Source organism: Lupinus angustifolius, chromosome LG12, assembly GCF_001865875.1.
Source record: "Lupinus angustifolius cultivar Tanjil chromosome LG12, LupAngTanjil_v1.0, whole genome shotgun sequence".
Taxonomy (NCBI): Eukaryota; Viridiplantae; Streptophyta; class Magnoliopsida; order Fabales; family Fabaceae; genus Lupinus; species Lupinus angustifolius.
The window spans coordinates 17,228,055-17,246,599 of NC_032020.1; the positions used below are offsets into that span (position 1 = coordinate 17,228,055).

The 18,545-nt window shown below is 32.1% G+C and overlaps 3 protein-coding genes across 4 annotated transcripts in view; 1 reads left to right on the plus strand and 2 right to left on the minus strand.

Moving 5' to 3' along the window:
• LOC109362364 (small nuclear ribonucleoprotein E-like) lies at positions 2,295–4,814 on the minus strand. The gene is made up of 6 exons (XM_019608098.1): positions 4,672–4,814; positions 4,549–4,575; positions 4,377–4,439; positions 2,831–2,909; positions 2,700–2,745; positions 2,295–2,601 (listed from the first exon to the last, which is right to left on the minus strand). The coding sequence occupies exons 1-6, from the start codon at positions 4,711–4,713 to the stop codon at positions 2,592–2,594; spliced, it is 267 nt and encodes an 88-aa protein (XP_019463643.1). The 5' UTR covers positions 4,714–4,814; the 3' UTR covers positions 2,295–2,591.
• LOC109362362 (diacylglycerol kinase 7-like) lies at positions 5,752–12,504 on the minus strand. The gene is made up of 12 exons (XM_019608095.1): positions 12,071–12,504; positions 11,511–11,633; positions 10,967–11,104; positions 10,801–10,886; positions 10,514–10,601; positions 9,249–9,324; positions 8,634–8,716; positions 8,325–8,395; positions 7,560–7,637; positions 7,196–7,283; positions 6,531–6,647; positions 5,752–6,150 (listed from the first exon to the last, which is right to left on the minus strand). The coding sequence occupies exons 1-12, from the start codon at positions 12,404–12,406 to the stop codon at positions 5,992–5,994; spliced, it is 1,443 nt and encodes a 480-aa protein (XP_019463640.1). The 5' UTR covers positions 12,407–12,504; the 3' UTR covers positions 5,752–5,991.
• The window catches only part of LOC109362974, a 7,509-nt gene continuing 4,528 nt past the window's right edge, over positions 15,565–18,545 (plus strand). For both annotated transcript variants that reach the window (XM_019609094.1, XM_019609093.1), the window contains exons 1-6: positions 15,565–15,802; positions 15,912–15,998; positions 16,575–16,702; positions 17,420–17,516; positions 17,611–17,688; positions 17,785–18,010. In XM_019609094.1, the coding sequence (XP_019464639.1) occupies positions 15,701–15,802; positions 15,912–15,998; positions 16,575–16,702; positions 17,420–17,516; positions 17,611–17,688; positions 17,785–18,010 (718 nt within the window). In that variant the 5' untranslated portion in view covers positions 15,565–15,700. The remainder of the gene's footprint in view (positions 15,803–15,911; positions 15,999–16,574; positions 16,703–17,419; positions 17,517–17,610; positions 17,689–17,784; positions 18,011–18,545) is intronic.

Here is an 18,545-nt window from a genome sequence, read left to right on the forward strand (position 1 = left end):
ATGCACCAAGAAAAAACACAGGTAATATTAATAAAATGGAAATATAAGAGTGTGTATAAAGATACACACAGAGCTATGAGAATTAAAATGTTCTATTGTGTCATTTAAATGACCATATTCATGTATACATTATTTATATATATGTAAAGAAGAGATCTTTTAATCTTTACTCAATAGATCTATTTGGATGATTGGTGTTCAATACTCAATGATCCAAATATCAATAACATTTAGATTAAAATATGAAAATTTTGTTTCTCATTATCTTCGTAATAAACTTTAATGGTGTATAGTTCTACTAGGTTTTTAGGATAACTAAAGGGTTAAAAGTTTGATTCATAAGAGTTACATTTGTTGAGGAACAGTCACACACTCAAAAAAGATTGGTTCCTCATCCTTAGGGTGAAAAATACCCTTGATAGTACAAAAAAACTATAATTTTATTTCAGTAAATTATCATCCTATTAATTATAAAATAGGATAATGATGTAATCATTGTTACATTATCCATCCAAAATAACTTCATAAAATTAAATGATAAATGGGATCCTGTATTTCTTTATGTATATATTTTTTATAATTGATTCGTTTAAAATCAACATATAAATTTTGTTGTATATGACCTATTTCGTAATGTGATTATATTGCAATTGAAGGGTGACCATTACTTAAACGCCACTAAGTCACTTGTACCCACTCCCGTCTATATCTACCTCGTGAATCCCTTAATGATTAGATATGTGCACGAGACCATTACCTTGTTAATATGTTAAATAAGGAGTGGAAAAATGTTAGTAAAACTGACGAAAAGAGAAAATAAAGCAGATAATGACAAGAGTAGAAGGGATCAACAACATCAATTCATGACAACTTCATGTTATAATATATATTTAGAGTTCAATAATTGGTTTACATAAGTTTTATTACATGGTCATTAATTTTCAAATAAAGAAGTGGTGTAAGAGTCAGTCAAACATTTGAACATGAGAAGACCAAGACATTTTATTATGACAGTTTCACTGAGCCTGATAAAATACAAAGCATTCACCAATCAACAAGGTTCTAACTCATGTTTGCGCATAAATTGCAAGCCAAGGATCCCAATCAGTTCGAAGTTCACATGTAATTAACAACATACGTATACGTCAATAAGGAATTACTAGACATGCCTTTTTTTTTAACTCAAGTTACTATTTGATATTTTCTTTATATGAAATAACCATTTAACACTTGAACCAGCAAACCCATTTGTGTAAACAAACTATTTACAAACCAAAAAATTTAAAGATAAATAATAATTTAAACCATTATAATATATCATATGTTTTGAATTACTCATTCCTCTGCTAACTAAACAAGTGCCTACTCCTTCTCTAATCTAATCTAACTTAAACGTTAGACAAGGATAATTAGCAGATTGATTTGTACTAGAAACATCTTATCTAAATTATAATGACATCTTAATTAAATGTTACTAACCCGGCCACAATAATCAAAATCAAGTTGAATATGTTTATTGATATTTAGGCGCTTCATTAGGAGGAAAATCTCAAGGTAGTAGATAATGCACTTGTAGAGAATGGATAAATTAAAGATTATACAAATGAAGGTAAAAGAAATAGTCTTAAAATAGCTTCACCTACATCTAAGTATAAGGCAATAGCGAACTTGTTTTCATCTTAAGCTCAATAGAGAACTTGTTTTGATCAAAGATACTAACCGCGAAGGGAGAGGAAATGGAAACATGTAATTTCATGCCCATCTTATTTTACGTCTTTATTTTTAACATAGCTGGTCTATTAATTAAATGGAAATCAAATTACATGGTTAAAATGTTTGGTTTGAAGAACTCAAACGAAAAAAATGGAAACGAAAATAAAAGTTCAGATGAGTCTTGTGAGTTGAGTAAATAAGGGGTACATATTTGTTATCCCATAAATAGTGTCATCAGTTACGATTGGTGAAAAAAATAATTAATTATTAATTTTGTAACTGAAATATTTTTTCAACCAATTACATGCAATGACACAATTTGTGGGACAAAAAATGTCCACCCGCAAATAAGAGGGTCTGTAGCTATAAGAGAACCCCAGGATCTTAACCACATTAACGTGCAGAGTATAAGGGAATAAAATTTTCTTCCTGCATATGGCAGTTTTTTGGAACTGAATGGAATTTGAATATTTCTTTCGGGCAAAATCTAACATATTGAGATAACGTCACCTATAAGTTGCATAGTAAAAGTTAGCACTGAAAATATATCAAATGTGCATTTTCATCCATGACACAAATCCTACTAGCACTACAGCCATACTTTAAGTCAATATAGTCATCTCCCAGTGCCCGAACTCAGAAAAGTACATGGAAACTGAAGGCAGGATAAGGTGAACCAACAAACAAAAATGCTAAGCAGCTCAACTAAGAATCTATCTAGTGCTGGAAAATTCATACTGTCATACATAACAAGATTTCTCACACAACATACTTAACATGATAACTAGATAAATTGTAATTAAACTGAAAAGAAAAGATAAATCTGCATCTGTTTCATTGTATAGGACATATGATTTACAAATATGCCAGGGTTTTCATCATTTCCCCCTGAAATTTAAAGGAGATTTATGAGAGAAAAATATTTCACTTAAATTTACAAAAGAAAACCATGAGAAAGATGAAAGTACAATTGTAATCTTACTTACGTGTTCATCATTAGAGTTATGTTGTCTCCTTTAAGAAGGATTCTCCCTAATTGAAACAATAATATGATTCATAAAATGCAAGACAAAGTGGCAAAGAAAAAAGGAATGGAAATAGAGAAACTTTAACATACCCAATGTCTTTTTGCTCTTTTTCTTGACATTAACTTCTTCAGCATCGTCCAAAACCAAATTCATGTATTCATCAAAACCCTGTTAGAAAGACCAATCAAAACACATGATCCATAGCAATCAGCCTACAACAATAACCAATCCTTTTACCACTATATATGAGCTTATGAACCAAATAGTTAGCAAATATTATGAAATCAGCAAATTTAAGATCAAAATCTTTAAAGATTATAAGCTCATGTCACACAACACAAAATGACAATCCCAACTACTCTGAAAAGTAAGGGAATAGATAACATTAAGTTTTAAGTGTACGACAAGAGATCGGAAATTTTCTATAAGAAAAATATGAATTTTTTATCTTCATTTTAAAACAAATCTTGAAGATTCTCTCGACAATGTAAATCAATAAACATGTCCCTAACCCTGTCAATGTAAAGAAATTTGTTGCTCTCCTGATTGGCACAGAAAAGTATATTTGTAGTGATCTTACATGTAAAATGAACAAAGGTGGGACTTCTAATTAGTGAGTCATAATGGCAGTTTCATCATCAACTGTTGTCCTTGTCTATTGTGAACAATGAACACAGACAAAAAGGGGGAAAGCAAGAAATCCCATTGGCTAACACAGTGCAAAATTTTCCGCACAGAGTCCATCATTGAAGCACTGTGTATTGTTTTAAATGTTTTTAGTATATCAATTCTAGTCCAAAAAGCAACAATAAACGAAACAAGTAATGCATGAAAAAAATCAAACTATACTTGAAACATAACTCAAACCAATTGCAACAACGTCCCAACTTCAATATTACTTATCAGGAAGCTAATTTGGAAGCACAAATAGGGCAATCAAACCTATTTAAGCTATTAACAGTAATACGTTTGTTCTGCCACTTAAAATAAACAAATTTATTATATAGTTACTACAGAGAAGAGGGGCCCAAATGGAAATACATCCTCAGCCAAAAATAGTCAACCTTCCCATGCAATGAAGAGAAAAATGGATGAGGAAAATGAAGAGTAATAATGGGAAGTGATGCGGACAACTTGGAAGTGTCACAATTCTCTCGGTATCGGGGAGTGTACTAATAAAAGGAACAACCATTGTGCATGAATTCACTGTGCATCCATAAAATGTTACTAGAACATGTTCAAATGACCCTAGGAAGTTCACGATATAGTCAATTCACCAATTGACACTAGTATCATGCAAGCCTACAAACAACAAGTACCCAATAGGTACTAACCTAGAAAGTGAGAAATTTACAATAGATCAATGTAAAACATGAAATTATCCACTTTTATAACTAACATTGTCGCATTTGCATGATTAAAAGGACACTGAAACATTACCATTAAACTAGCACAAACACCCTAACAAATCAATACAACATTAGTTGCAGCACACATTCATAATAAATTAAAATAAAAACATTTCCCCTCGTGATTAAGACTTCTGAACTCTTACAGAACATTTAAAATTCGACAAAACACAATCTTGTTGAGCACCCATGTGATATTAATAAGTATAAAATAAATAAAACTCACAATGATGCGGCCTTCAATCCTCAAATCTTTTTGCTCAAAGAGCCAAATTTGAATGCGTGCTTTCTGCGAAAATTAGAATTATAAACAGACATCCAAATTAGATAAAGAAATAAGAAAATTAGGCGATCCCATAATGATTTATCAAGCAAATTGAGTATAGATAAGGACTTACACTTTGAAGGAACCTGAAAATCAAGTTCTGGAGAAAGGAGAAAGGAATGGGGGTTAGGTTAAACAAAAACAATTAAATCTAGATGGCAAAAAGTAGTGGAGAAATTGAAAGGGAGAAAGTTACAATGGGTTGGGTCATAACCCTCTGAACTTTGGTGCTGGCCATGGTTTCCAGAATCAATGAACGATTGCAGAGATGCGAAAGATAGAGCTAAATCCCAGTGAACACTGAAGAATGCGATTATTTGATTACGAGTTTTTAAATTACTATTAAATAGTTAATATCATGCGCAATAGTAAATATTTGATATCAGGCATGTGGGAACAAACATGTTATACCAAGCATGAAAAAAAAAAAGGCAACAATATATTATATTCAAAGAGAAAAAGATATATACACCGACAGTGTAAATGATTTTTACACTGTCACTACATCATCCATCATTGATTTTTAGTCATCATTGACTTTTAAATAAAAGTATTGCAAATGAATGGTGGATAATGCACTGACTGTGTATAAATCTTTATACACACATTTTACACTCATATTCAAAAGGCAAATATTTTGAAAATAAGATAATCTTAGGATATTTTACAATGCAGTTTACTTCATTAAGAAACAACTTATAAGTTCATATTTTGTAAAGTATGAAAAAGTCATCATAAGTTATTCTTCAACTTTAAAAACACTCATTAATGATAATTTACTTATTTAATATTTATATATTATCATTGTAATTTTATTCTTAACATAACAAGAATTGTATACAATATTGTTTGTAAATCATAAATTGTCTATATTTTATTTTTAAAGTTTCTTGTCTATATCTTGTATATAACTTTTATTTATAACGGTAATCCTCTACTTCTATATTTTATTACTATTAAGGAAACAATAGTTAGATGACATAACTTTCTCATATCTTTTTTACCCTTATTACTGTATATTTTCAACTTACATCGTATTATCTTTCTTTAAGATTAAATACATTATCATCACTAATATTAACTTTTATATAATATACATTAAAGTTAGTCTATTTATGTAAATTTTTGTTGTGATTGCATTAGTCTTATAATTTTAAATAACGCCTCTTTCGTTTTTTATGAACTTTTTAAACACGCGTATACAAAGAAATAATAAAGTACATGGTCAAATGCAACTTTTATGAGTTTACGTTAAAAGCTTGAAATACTAGAACTCTAAAACAAAAGGGGAAGAGTATATTTTTACAAATAAATATTCGATATAAATATAATGAAGCGTCAATTCCCAAGATTACACATGCCTTACTTGAATCCCACCGGTGAAAACCATCAAAGAATTATTATTCACAACTAATCGAAAACTGGATTTTCTTAATAAAACAACAAAGAGGAGGATTTTTACAAAATATCAAATTTTCCATGTAGTGGAGTACACGAAGGTTCCACCATCAAAGAATTACTCTCCACTAATCATAAGTGACTGGAATGGCTCCCTCTTTATTTCCACGAACGTTGAGAAGTCTTTGCTCAATGGCTGTTTCCATGGTTCTCCATCCATTTGCAGATAGGAATTTTCCCACTCCCCGCCTCTGAATTCTAATCGAATGGCTGCTGCCTGAAAGATAAAAAATAGAATCGAACAGTTACGACTTACGAGACATTGATGGGGCGGATCGAGAAAGAGAAATTTCACAATTATTTTGGCCAGGTGCTCAAATGATTGCTAAATTTGCTATATATATGAGCAGGGTCCATTATTAGATCTTGTCATATTTTACTGGCAGCATACAGGAAAGTGAAGGTGATCAACACAAATGCAGAATAGCAAGAGAACTTTCAAACCCCATAAGCCAAACGCAACCACAAAACAACATGCTTCAACTCAATTATTTATAATGCGCCAACCTCTCATGCATCACCGGTAATGGAATATTATTCAGTTTTTTGCATGAGAAGTAAGAAATTCATCGCAAAAGAAACAGTAAACAGTGGTACCTGAGCAATGTGCTTAGCAGAGATCAATTCAACCATGACAAACGATGCATGCCATCCTTGCTTTAGACCAAATATTTCCAAGAGCCCATCAGCAACATCAGCTTCAACAAAACCTTTCTGGAAGTAAATCAAATATACTTTTCAGTAAAAATCCGTAAATTTGAATAATAGAGAATTAACAACTCTATCAAGTGAACAAAGTTTAGATTCAGTACAAAATGATCAAAAGTCAAAGGCAAACACCAAAATAGCACTGTTGACACATGATATAATTACCAAGCAATTTTGAGTTAGGGAAATCATAAAAATATAGTAAAAAAATTATAAAATATAGGAAAAGAAGATATCATATGGGCATGTGTTTTACCAAAACATCTTTCAGAAAATTTCCCATTATGAAGGGATGAAAAACTAAGACATTATTCATAGTTTCAGTGACATGATAAGGCTAAAGAAACGTTACCTTTGTTAGTTAATCTTATTTATATACAGTTAAAAAATAATTTAAAAAAAAACTAGCCCCAAAAGGGGGGTAAAAATCACCTATGTTTCTAATACAACATTTGTGTCCTACAGAAGTACAAATAAACAGAAAGAACAGAGAGTGAATGCTTCCATATCATGCTGCAAACAAGGTGTCATCACAGGCAACACAAGTTCAATACCTTTTCCAAATATTCTGGTTTGGGTTTACCCCATGGGTTTCTTCCACTTCCATAGCTATGAAGATTTAGAGCAACTATTGACCTTACACTGAAAGGAAATAATAACTTATCATGCAAGATGGGAAAAAACAAAAAGCTTCACAAAAGTGATTGCTACTCCACTACATTCCCGAGGCAGTAAATTTAAAGAGTAAAGAATTTGAAGAACTAAAAGAAAAGAGAATTTGGAATAAGCAAGAAATGCAGTCACCAGAAGCTAATATATGGTAAAGGGTGATGATAAAACACATTGCTTTGTGAATTTTGAAAACATCACTTTGTTTACTAGACCAATAACAATTATGATATGGGATAATAAATGTACCTTGTAGGAATTGGAACCTGCTCCCAATCTGAGCAATTGACCTTTTTTATATGCATCCGCAAAATGTTTTTAAGTCCCCTGATGCAAGAAAGGATTTTTAAGAATTATTAATTCTGTATATTCTAGGTAGTGATTAAGTCGGTCATTGTCCTTTATCATCAAAACACAAAAGTTGTCCATAATGCAAAAGGTTTTCTGAAATTAAAATGTACATAAATTGCCAATAGAAACATGCTTCTGTGAACCCATATAAGGGATAAAGTAAAAGCAGATGGAAATAGCAAGAGACTGAATGTTTCCATTAGGAAAGCCAAATCAAAATTCAGATCAAGTGGCACATCTATGTCAATTGAGCAGCTACGCCAAAAAAATTATAACTTCAAGCCCAATAACTGTCACACACCAGAGATCTTTAGTAAACTCATATTTTTTATTCTTTTATAATAAGAAAATAAAGAGACAATTTTTGCTGTACTAATGAATAATCCTTTATTATAATATTGGCATCACATGAGGTGAAAAAACAAAGAAAAAGAAAGGTGGCGGCTCCCAACTAGTGGGATCTAAGGATGGTAGATGTACACAGCCTTACCCCCGCAAACGGAGAGAATTTTTAAAGAATTTGAACCCGTGACCTTTTAGTCACTAAGCAACAACCTTATCGTTGCGCCAAGGCTTGCCCTCAAGCAAAAGCTATCACAATAACTCTTTATTTTTGTTATTTATCACAAGGGTAAACTTCTTTAGTTGGTATATCTTACTTACCTTAAACCTGGATCACTTGTGCAAGGTGTGAAAAACCAGCCCTGAGTGCAACTGAAACCAGAGTATATAATCTGCAACCAAAACAATGTAGATTGGTCACAATCCTTTATTCACTGACACTCGTTACATCATTTTTAGGAGACATGGTAGCTGTTAAACTGTTAAAACGAATGCTAAGAAATAAGTTCAAGGCAAAAAAAGAAGAATGGTTTACTTACTAAAAAGTGCAGAATCATCAGATTAAGTAAACTGAAGCAAACAAGGGAACTTATATATAAAATACATTCAACAGCTCAAGAGATATAATACCTTATTTGAAATTGGACCACTTGCAAGGTATGGTTTTTCATTGCGTAGATGATGGAAGCTATAAGCCACTTGGGCATCCATTCCTGTAAACTAAAATATCAGGAAATTCTAAAGGTGCTCACAAATATAGATACAAATGAAAAATTCAATTGAGGCACTTGAAAAGGTTTCCTTCCTAAACAACACCGTAGTCAAAGAAATTTATAGCATTTCAAGTTCTTTACTACACACAGAGAGAGGGAGAGAGGAACAGATGAAAAAGCCCAAAACGGTATAAAAATCTCAGGTATATTTGACTTTAGTGAGCCAATCTCAATGGTGTAATCACTGCCTGCTTAAGCATCTGAAGCCATTGTTTCACAAAATAGTTTTGTAGCCCCAAAAGCCAAACTTCAGAAATGCATAAATATGTCCAGCATGTATGATAAGTCAGTAACTCCATTCTTAAAGTACTCTTTGACACAAAATATCAGGCAGAGAGTAATTTGGCTATAAAATAATGTTCCATAGAATTGACATGCAAATACAATAGTCTCAGGTAAAGTGACTTCATTCTCAAATCTCAATAATTAACATGATGAAACAAACTCCTCAAATATGTACAGATGAAAGTACCCATGCTGAAGTAATTGTAGAACACTCCTTCATAGCTTTTAACTTTCTCGGGCAGTTCCCCCTCAGCTTCTAAATCCTGCAGGCAAAAAAAACAATATTACAAAGCCTCAGCGCAAAGGTAAGGTTGTTGCATGAAATCATAAGTTCATATCCTAGAGACAGCCTCTCAAATAGTTGGTGGTAAGGTTGCCTGCATTTACCCTACCAAGACCCCACCAAGTGGGAGCCTATTGCATTGGACCACCCTTTATTAATAAATTGGGGACGAGAAAATAATTGAATGAAAAAAAAAGAGTTAAAGACTAATTGTACAAGTTGCATGCCAAATCAAATACACTGTTAGCCTGTGACAAATTTAACACTTCACTGCAGCAAGTTGAGTGTACTGGAAACAGCGATTCAGAACTTACAAGTGAGACCAAGAAATATTCGGGGGAAATTGTCATTCTCTTCCACCAATCCATATTTTAGCTTAAATTGTACAAACCACATAAAGTGCTCCAGAATAATTTATTTGCAGAAGTTTTTAAGTCAGCACTTACTTTGCTGATTACATGGGTACCAAAGGAACACAGAACAAACTAAGGAGCATGATGGATCAGTTCATATGACTTTGTAATGAGATACCTCAGCTCTCAGGCAAAAATAACTTTGTAGTTTGTAACAGGCCTCATCAAATTATTTGCCAAGATAAAATACATTTTGCGAAGACCATGCTCTTCTAACAAAATTTTCTTATTATATAATAAAGGTCATTGTCACATTTAAAACTGACATGCTTCACTAATAATAACTATAACTCTATAAGAGTATAATTTAAAATGGCTTTGAACTTGTTGCAGGAACCAACTACACCTACAGTGACACTCTAGAAAGACCACATGGTCAATTATATAAACAAGGGGGAATGTACAGTAAAAAAGTATCTCTGATTAAAATTATACTATAAAAATTATGTTAACCCATCAAAAAATATATATTATAGTATCTGCAATCAAGCCAGAATGATTCAAGAACTGTACTGGAAAAGTTTTTGATATTCACTATTTGGAAAGTGGAATTAGTCGTGATTTCATGAAAAACTGCAAACATGACCAACGACTACTGGCCTAATACTTTGCTAGCTACTAATGAGTAATGACCAATATACATTTGGACCCAAGTAGCCTATGCAATGGGAAACATTACCCTGTGAAAAGAAGCTTAACCAAATTCATAGTTCAGTGCTAAAACAAATGAATGAAATAAGAAAACAGGCCCCCAACCTGATCAAGAGTGAACTCTTCTGTATGCTTCAAAGAATATGGTGGGTCCACAGATGTGCCATCTGGCATTAAAACTGAAACTCGCCAACTGCATTGAATAAGAAGAGGATCATATTAAACATGGGGTAGAACTCCATGCCTCATGGCTATGCCACAACATAGGTCCTACAGGCCAATGTCTCCAGGCATCAGGCTCTGATAAATTTTATAAAACTATTTCTAGCAGACAACTTGAAGAAATCTGCAAAACCACACTTGAAATTGTGACTGTAAAAGATAAGACATACCTATCCAAACGATGAATTGGTCCAGTACTAGCCTTGGATAGACTTCTCTTGATAGCTGACTTCCATAAAAATGGAAAGGAACCACCCTAATAAATATCAGAACGACAGATTAGCATAGTAGACAACATTCTTTTAACCCATAATTTTCAAGCATATGAAATCTCACCCAATGAAAACTCCTAGACAGGTCATTGCCTGTACCAAGTGGTATGACCCCTACTGGAGGAACTGGCTCTCGATCTAGTGTGCGAAGCTCTGTGAGGCATCCTAATACCCAGCCAACTGTGCCATCACCTCCAGCAACCTGTTCAACCAACAAGATTCATTCAATGTAACTGCTACTGTAGTAGTACTGGTATCTAATATGAGAATTCAGTACATACTATTGCAACTATGGCTAAGTAGTATCTTAACCTGCAATCACGTTATATTTTAAAGTTCATGGCCATTTATTTGTCAAGCATTTATTGTTTCACTTTTATTTAGAGGGAAAAGAAAAGAAACAATAAAATAACTAATCCTAATTACAATGACTTCCAAATTCTCTGAATTAAGTATGCACAGTGGGAAGAGACCAAACACTGAAGCCAAGTTTTGGCAATATAGATAATATGAGGTACATGAATCACAATATATGCAATTGTATGCAGAATTTTTCCATGTGCAATATATAATGCATGATCTAGTGTACTGAGCATTTATCAACATACCACAACCCGTAATTTTTCACGAGTTTCTTTCGCACAAGTATCACCAAGACCTGCCAGCATCTCTAGGCAACCCAATCCATAACGTACAAATTCGTGAGGCTTCACATCTGATAGGTCAAAAACCTGCAGCATACAACCTAACCTCAATCATCACATGGAAATAAATAAATTAAAAAGAGAACAAAAAGTTAGTACGAAAACTGTCAACAACAAAGCAAAAAATTACCACCAGCGTGCATTTACAAGTGATTCATGGATGTAATGTAACTTGAATCTCAAGAGTCTGAGATCCTAGAAGGATCAAACATAGAATAAAGGGATTAAATAACAGATAATGGTGACTAGTTCTAGTTTCTATCCTTCACTAGTAGAATCCGTCAAAATAATACTTCGTTGTTCATAATCAGTTAACTATTACTACTCCAACTCCAACATAATTATATGATTTCTTCTATTCAATGACAGATATTTACACGGAAATAAGCTCAAAAAAACAAGCAACAGAAATTCAAAACCTGCATTAGAAATTTGAATAACGAAGAAGAACATAAAATGCTAACCTGTTCATCACTCATGAGTTGCTGAAGCCGCTCCTTGAGAACAGGTCCGTGGCGACCACCGCTGCGGGGGTTGATGAAGACGACCATAGGAGAGAGCGGAGTAGCAGTATCCTCGCCGTCGTTACGGCGGATGTAGCGGCTCTCACCGGCGCCAGGGTCCTGGTGGCGGATAGAATCGCGCATTGCGAAGCGAAGGTACTGAGGCATGGTGAGCTGTTTCTTCAACTCCTCCTTATCGATTCGGATCCCGGAGAGTCCGCAACCACTAAATGACTCCACTATAGACGACCTCACCGCTATCTTATTCGTTTCGCCCGCCGCTGACGACGGTTCCATTTTTCTTCTTCTTTCTCGCTCTAACTTTCTCTCTCTATAAGATTCTTTTCGGCTGGACCAGGCTTCGCTGGTCAAGTTTGAAATTATAATAAGTCTACTCTGGTCTAAGGAAAAAAATCAACACGTTATAATTACTTTTTCTCGTATTATAATATCATAATTTATTAGCAATAGTTAAAAACATGATTCAAAGTACACATGGCTTTGTTATAAAGAAAGAAATTTATTTATTACTGTTAATGTCATTAAATACTAATAATATATAAAATAAGAAAGAGGATTTTACTCGATTACCTATCATCTTAACTATCAATTTTAAGACAATTTAATAGTTTAAATATATTTATTAATTTAAACTATTTAATTTCCCTAAAATTCATAATTAGGATAAATAATTAATTTAAAATAAGTAGATAAAGCGAGTTTCAAAAACCTAAAGACTGTGGTGTAGAAACATTCGCATTTTGGCAACCAATGGGGAAGTGAGGGAATGCCCTTATTTATGAAGTGGTGGCCCTTACTTGTAAGTTGGAATACTATTATTAAACTTGTAAGTTGGAATACTATTATTAAACATATCTAGCAGATTTTTGTCATAGTATTCACCAAAAAAGAATTGTTTTATCATATGTGTTGGAGTTACAATATATATATATAGTTGTGTTCTCTCTTAAATACAATATTCTAGAAATTTATGTTTACTTCTTTATGGAAAGAAGAGTATAAGCTTTTGACCGTATAATCCCAACAACAAAAATCATACCAACTTGCCTTTCAGGTGGTTTCCCTAGTTGTATCCATGTTTGTTTTAGATTTTTATATGATTTTTTATTGGAAATATTGACAAAATATCATTGACTAAAAGATAAAATGATAGAACAGGAAGATAATCAATTATTGAAACCCAAAATTTCACATCTCCTATTAAATTAACATTTTCATTTAAAAAAATATAAATCAATCTAGGGCATACTTAGTATATGAAATATAACTTTATTTTTTAAGTATATGAACAATATTTTAGAGAAAAAGATGAATGCATTGTTAGTTTAAGATTTTCTATAAAATTATTATATTATCTGTCATTTTTGACTAATAAATAAATGTAATATATGATGATACATTTACTAAATCTTTACATTTTATACATAAATATTATACTCAAAATTCTCACACCTCTTCAATATTTTCAAATAAAATAGTAGGATATCACACTGTTTTTTATATTCTATAAAATATGACCATGTCATATCCCAATTAGGATAGATTAATATGAAAATAATAATAATTAAACCAAGTAGTCTCTAACCACTTTGTTAAACATTATAAGTCCTCTTATATGGGATTTAGATCCTCTCTGCTTTGAGTACTAGATGGAGATTGTGATGAGTGGAGAAAATATTTTTTTAAAACTTATTTTAATAAAAAATTAAAATTAAAAAAATTATTCCTCTTATAATTCAATTTTGGACTCTTCAATATCGGGGAAGAGCGTAGTCTTGTCATATATACACAATAAATTAATACCTTTACAAAAAATAAAAAAAATAACTCAACTTAATATTTGGTAAGGGTTTAGGAAGGAAAAATAAAAGATACACTTTCAGTTTGGTATATTAGGGGGGGAAATATAATTCTAAAAGTACTTTTTACATAACAAAGAATATACTATTGTCTACTTTTTTAAAAGTTTAACTTTAATTTAGTACATCCATAGATTTTAAATCCGAAAGCATTAAAGGTGAATGAAATTGAAAGAGAAATGTTTAAAAAACTAAAAGCAAATGTTTAAAAAAATATTAATAAAATAAAATACAAATTTTTGAGAAACTCCAAATCACATAAAAGTATAAAACAGATTGAAGCAAACAATTCTTAACATGTATTGCTTTCAACATTTGCTGTACTTAAGATCATGTCAAATCCAAAAAAGGTTTATTAGTTTGCATCTAAGAATAGCATCATCATGCCCACAAATGATTCGGAATTGAGTAACAATTGATATTCTTTCTTTTCAACAACAAAAAGTAACAATTGGATTTTGCATATGATGTCTACCCTCCGAGATCTTATTTTAATAATCAAATATTTTTTACCATACTTGTTCAGGCAGAATTATAGAATAAAAGTATGAAAAATGAATTAAATATCTGTTATTATTTGTTAATACAAGCGATTAGGTATGTAATATTTTTGTGGTGTGATCATCTTGTATGTGAAGCAATCTTGTACTTTAAGTCTAGAACATCAACTATATTAGAGATTAAATTTTCTAACTAGAATTTTTTTATATACACCACTCAAACTCACCGGAGTCTAAATTAAAAGGAAACAAGCATATATAAGTGTATCGCTTGAGCCAGTAGTTTTAATATGTAATAATATAAGAAAATTAATAATTTTTATGTTATTCGTCTTTAAAATATTAAATAAAATATTAAATAAATTGGAAAGGCAACAGGAAGCTTCCTTTTCTCTACAACTACAATCACAAATTATTATTAATTTCATCAAGTGAAAATAAAATATAAATATAAATATTTTCTACACTATCATCATTTTATTCAAAATTTATATTTAATTATTATTTCCTAAAAAAGTTATTTTAATCATATATAAATATTTGACTGTTCAGTTAAATATCTGGAAACAAAATAGGTCTTTGGTAATTTGATTCCATATCCGAGGGCTCTATGGTAAAGTAATATTGTAGTGGACAACTTGCACAAGTGCTCGTGTGGCAGTTGATTCTGTTTTTGATGATTAAGGTAAGTTTCGTTCATATTCATAAAAGAAAGATAATTACATTACTTCAATTACTTATTTTTATTGATCTTATTTATAGGTTTTAAACTTTTACTTTCATTTATTATTAGAAAATGATTCACTTAACTTTATAGTTTGAATTAATAAATATATTTAAACAATTCGATTTTTAAATAATTGATGCTTAAGATGTAAAATAAATTTTTCTAATTTAATATTAGAGTAAGTTAGTCCATTGTCTTTATTATTATTGAAATATATTTTGTCATTTAATTTTTGAAAATTAAGATATCATAGGTTGTATGAATATAATGATGAAGTGTTGCAGAGGAAGAAGGAATGACTAATAGTTTTTTTTCCCAAATTCCAATTAAAATATTTGAACCAGCATTTTAGTAAAGGAGTATTTATTTAATTGTAGATCTGATTTACAAATTGAAGCGCCTCATGAGATAGAAGCAAAATTTTGCAAGAGATTGTTGAGAGCAGTAATAAAACACAGCAACATCAGAACTTGAAATTTTAGTCATGGCAAAGAATTGTCCAATAGAGGGGCCACTAGCAGAAGAATTCACATTTCCAGCAAAGTCAGCTCCATTCAACACTTGTCATGCTTCTACCATTGTTGAGGTCAACAAATTCAATAACATGTTTCTTCTTTGTTCCATTTTTGTATTATCAAATTTTACTGGAAAATTAAGTCAATGCTTAATAATACTATGTTGTTTGAATTCTGCAGGTTGATAATGGTCATTTCTTGGTTGCATATTTTGGAGGCACATCAGAGGGGGCTCCTGATGTTAAAATATGGTTGCAGACTTATAAAGTAATTCTATTCAACTCCAATTCTTTCTATCTTTCTCTTTTTTACAATGTGCGTTAAAGTTCCATCTCAAAACCAATTGATAATAAGAGAAACTTTAACATGGTATCAGAGCCAGAGCCCCAACTTCTTTCCGGTTATCATGGGCCAAAAGATGCCCTTTAGTTATGAGTCAAAGGAACCCTTCGCCTGGTACGATAGGCTTATGCGGAGGGGGCACGTTGGAAAGTAAGTCTCACGTCACCTATCTCATTGTCTCATGAATGATTTAAATAGATGTTGGGTTGCTCCTCTATACCCGATTGGTTTTGAGATGAAACCTTAACACTTAACAATGTGTTATGTTCTCAGCAAAGTCAACAACTTTTGAAAATAGTTATTACTGTATAATTAACATCAATTTATATAACTGCATGTTATAATGCACCTATTAAGTAATTTTTCAAATGTTTCTTGAATAAAGTGGATACCAGTTTTGACATCTATTCAGTCATAAACTAAACAATGTCTGTCTTTGTACCTTCCTCATTTATAGGAGAATACTGAGATCTTTGAATGTTTCATTAACTCTGTGAATAGAATGGAAGATGGGAATCGCCGGTAATTGCTGATGAACAACCTAATGTTCCTATGTGGAACCCTGTACTGTTTAAACTTCCATCAGAAGAGGTGCTTCTGTTCTACAAGATAGGCCAAGAAGTTCAGAAGTAAAGTTTCTAACCATCTATTTTCTTATATACTAATATCTCTTTTTTTCCTCTTATTTGAGCTATCATTACCGTTAATGCTTTCATATTTGGTAGTTGAAACAGCTAGGTTTATGTTATCCAATTTAGTATACAATTACAGTGGACATTGTATTAGCCAAACAAAGTGAATTTTACGTAATGGTATCGTCATATCGGCTTTGTCTCCAGATAAAACTACACTGCATCAAATGTTTTCAGCACTTTCTTATTTATTACTACGGTAATTGGTATCCATTTTTAATCTTATTATTACTCCTGCTTATTAAAATCCAATAAAGTGGACTAGGCAGCTAGAAACTTAGAAGTTAGAATGATATATCTAGAGAATACTAGAAACAGAACAAGTTTCAGTATGAGAATTCTTATTTATAAATGAAGTCAATTCTAATTTGTGGGTAGAAAAAATATAAATTCTATACGGAAATACTTCCATGACAAATAGTATATTAGAAAGAAAGATGTATTATTCAATTTACATTACAACTTATCATAAATAGATCCCCCAAGGCCCTAGCGGGTAATAGAGATGCAGTTAGATTGAGACGAATCATTAAGGGCTTTGTCCCATGTGTAGTTATTTATCTCAATTAGTCATCTTACTACCATATATAGGACTGAAGTTTATTATTTGTTTCCCCATTCATATAAGTGGAATTGGTTTGTTTTTAATTTCAGATGGAGTGGATTCATGAAGCGCTCATATGATAAAGGCATTACTTGGACAGAAAGAGAACAGCTTCCTCCTGGTATATTAGGACCCATAAAGAATAAGGTACGAAAGAAGCTCGTCATAGCAAGAGATTTGGAATTCAGACCTAAACAAAATTTGTATTCCACCAGTTCTGAGTTTGACTATTATTTCTCAGCCCATTCTGCTAGAGAACGGTCATTTATTTTGCGGATCATCTGTTGAAAGCTGGAACTCCTGGGGTGCCTGGATGGAGGTTTTAACAAAATACATCTTAGCTGGGTGGTTTTTTAAATCAGAGATCCCTTGACATGTCAAATGGCTGAGATTTATTTCTTAATGTATGCAACAGGTGACAACAGATTTTGGCAGGTCTTGGAGCAAATATGGCCCAATTTACGTTGAAAATAGATCTCTGAGTGTGATCCAACCAGTGCCTTATCAAACTGCAAAAGGGACATTACGTGTTTTATTAAGATCATTTGACGGCATTAATAGAGTTTGTATGTCAGAATCATCTGATGGTGGCAAGACGTGGGGATACGCAAAACCTACTGAGCTTCCCAACCCAAATTCAGGTCAATTTTTAATCTACAATACTTGCAGTTTTTGCTCCACAGTTATGGCAAGTATACTTAATTATTTATAATAGAATTAGACCAAAATTGCTGACAATAAGAAAATATTGATGGAACAAGCCTCCAATACAGAACCGTAGTGATTCTGAGACAATGAATAATAACAATGAATCCTCAAGTATTCAAGAGACTCGTGAGTGGTGACTCTTCCTCTAGCCTTTTCAATTCATGGATGAATCCTCTCTCCCTCTACTGACTTATATCCCTTTGGGATAACTGTCTAACTGATTAGTGACTACTGTTGTTACAATGTCTTCCCAAAAAACGGTTACTTACTGGTTTGGAGCAGATCTGGGGTAGCTCTTATTCTGACCCTTTTATTCCCTATTCCTGTACCTGAAATTTAACTGGGCTGTAAGAACAAATTTTATCCTGGAATACTTGATTTAAGGGTTTTGTTAAGGACTGAGGTAAGAAGTTAAAAATGGGTAAATGCTCATTACAACACTAAGTCCGTTGATGATATCATTACAAC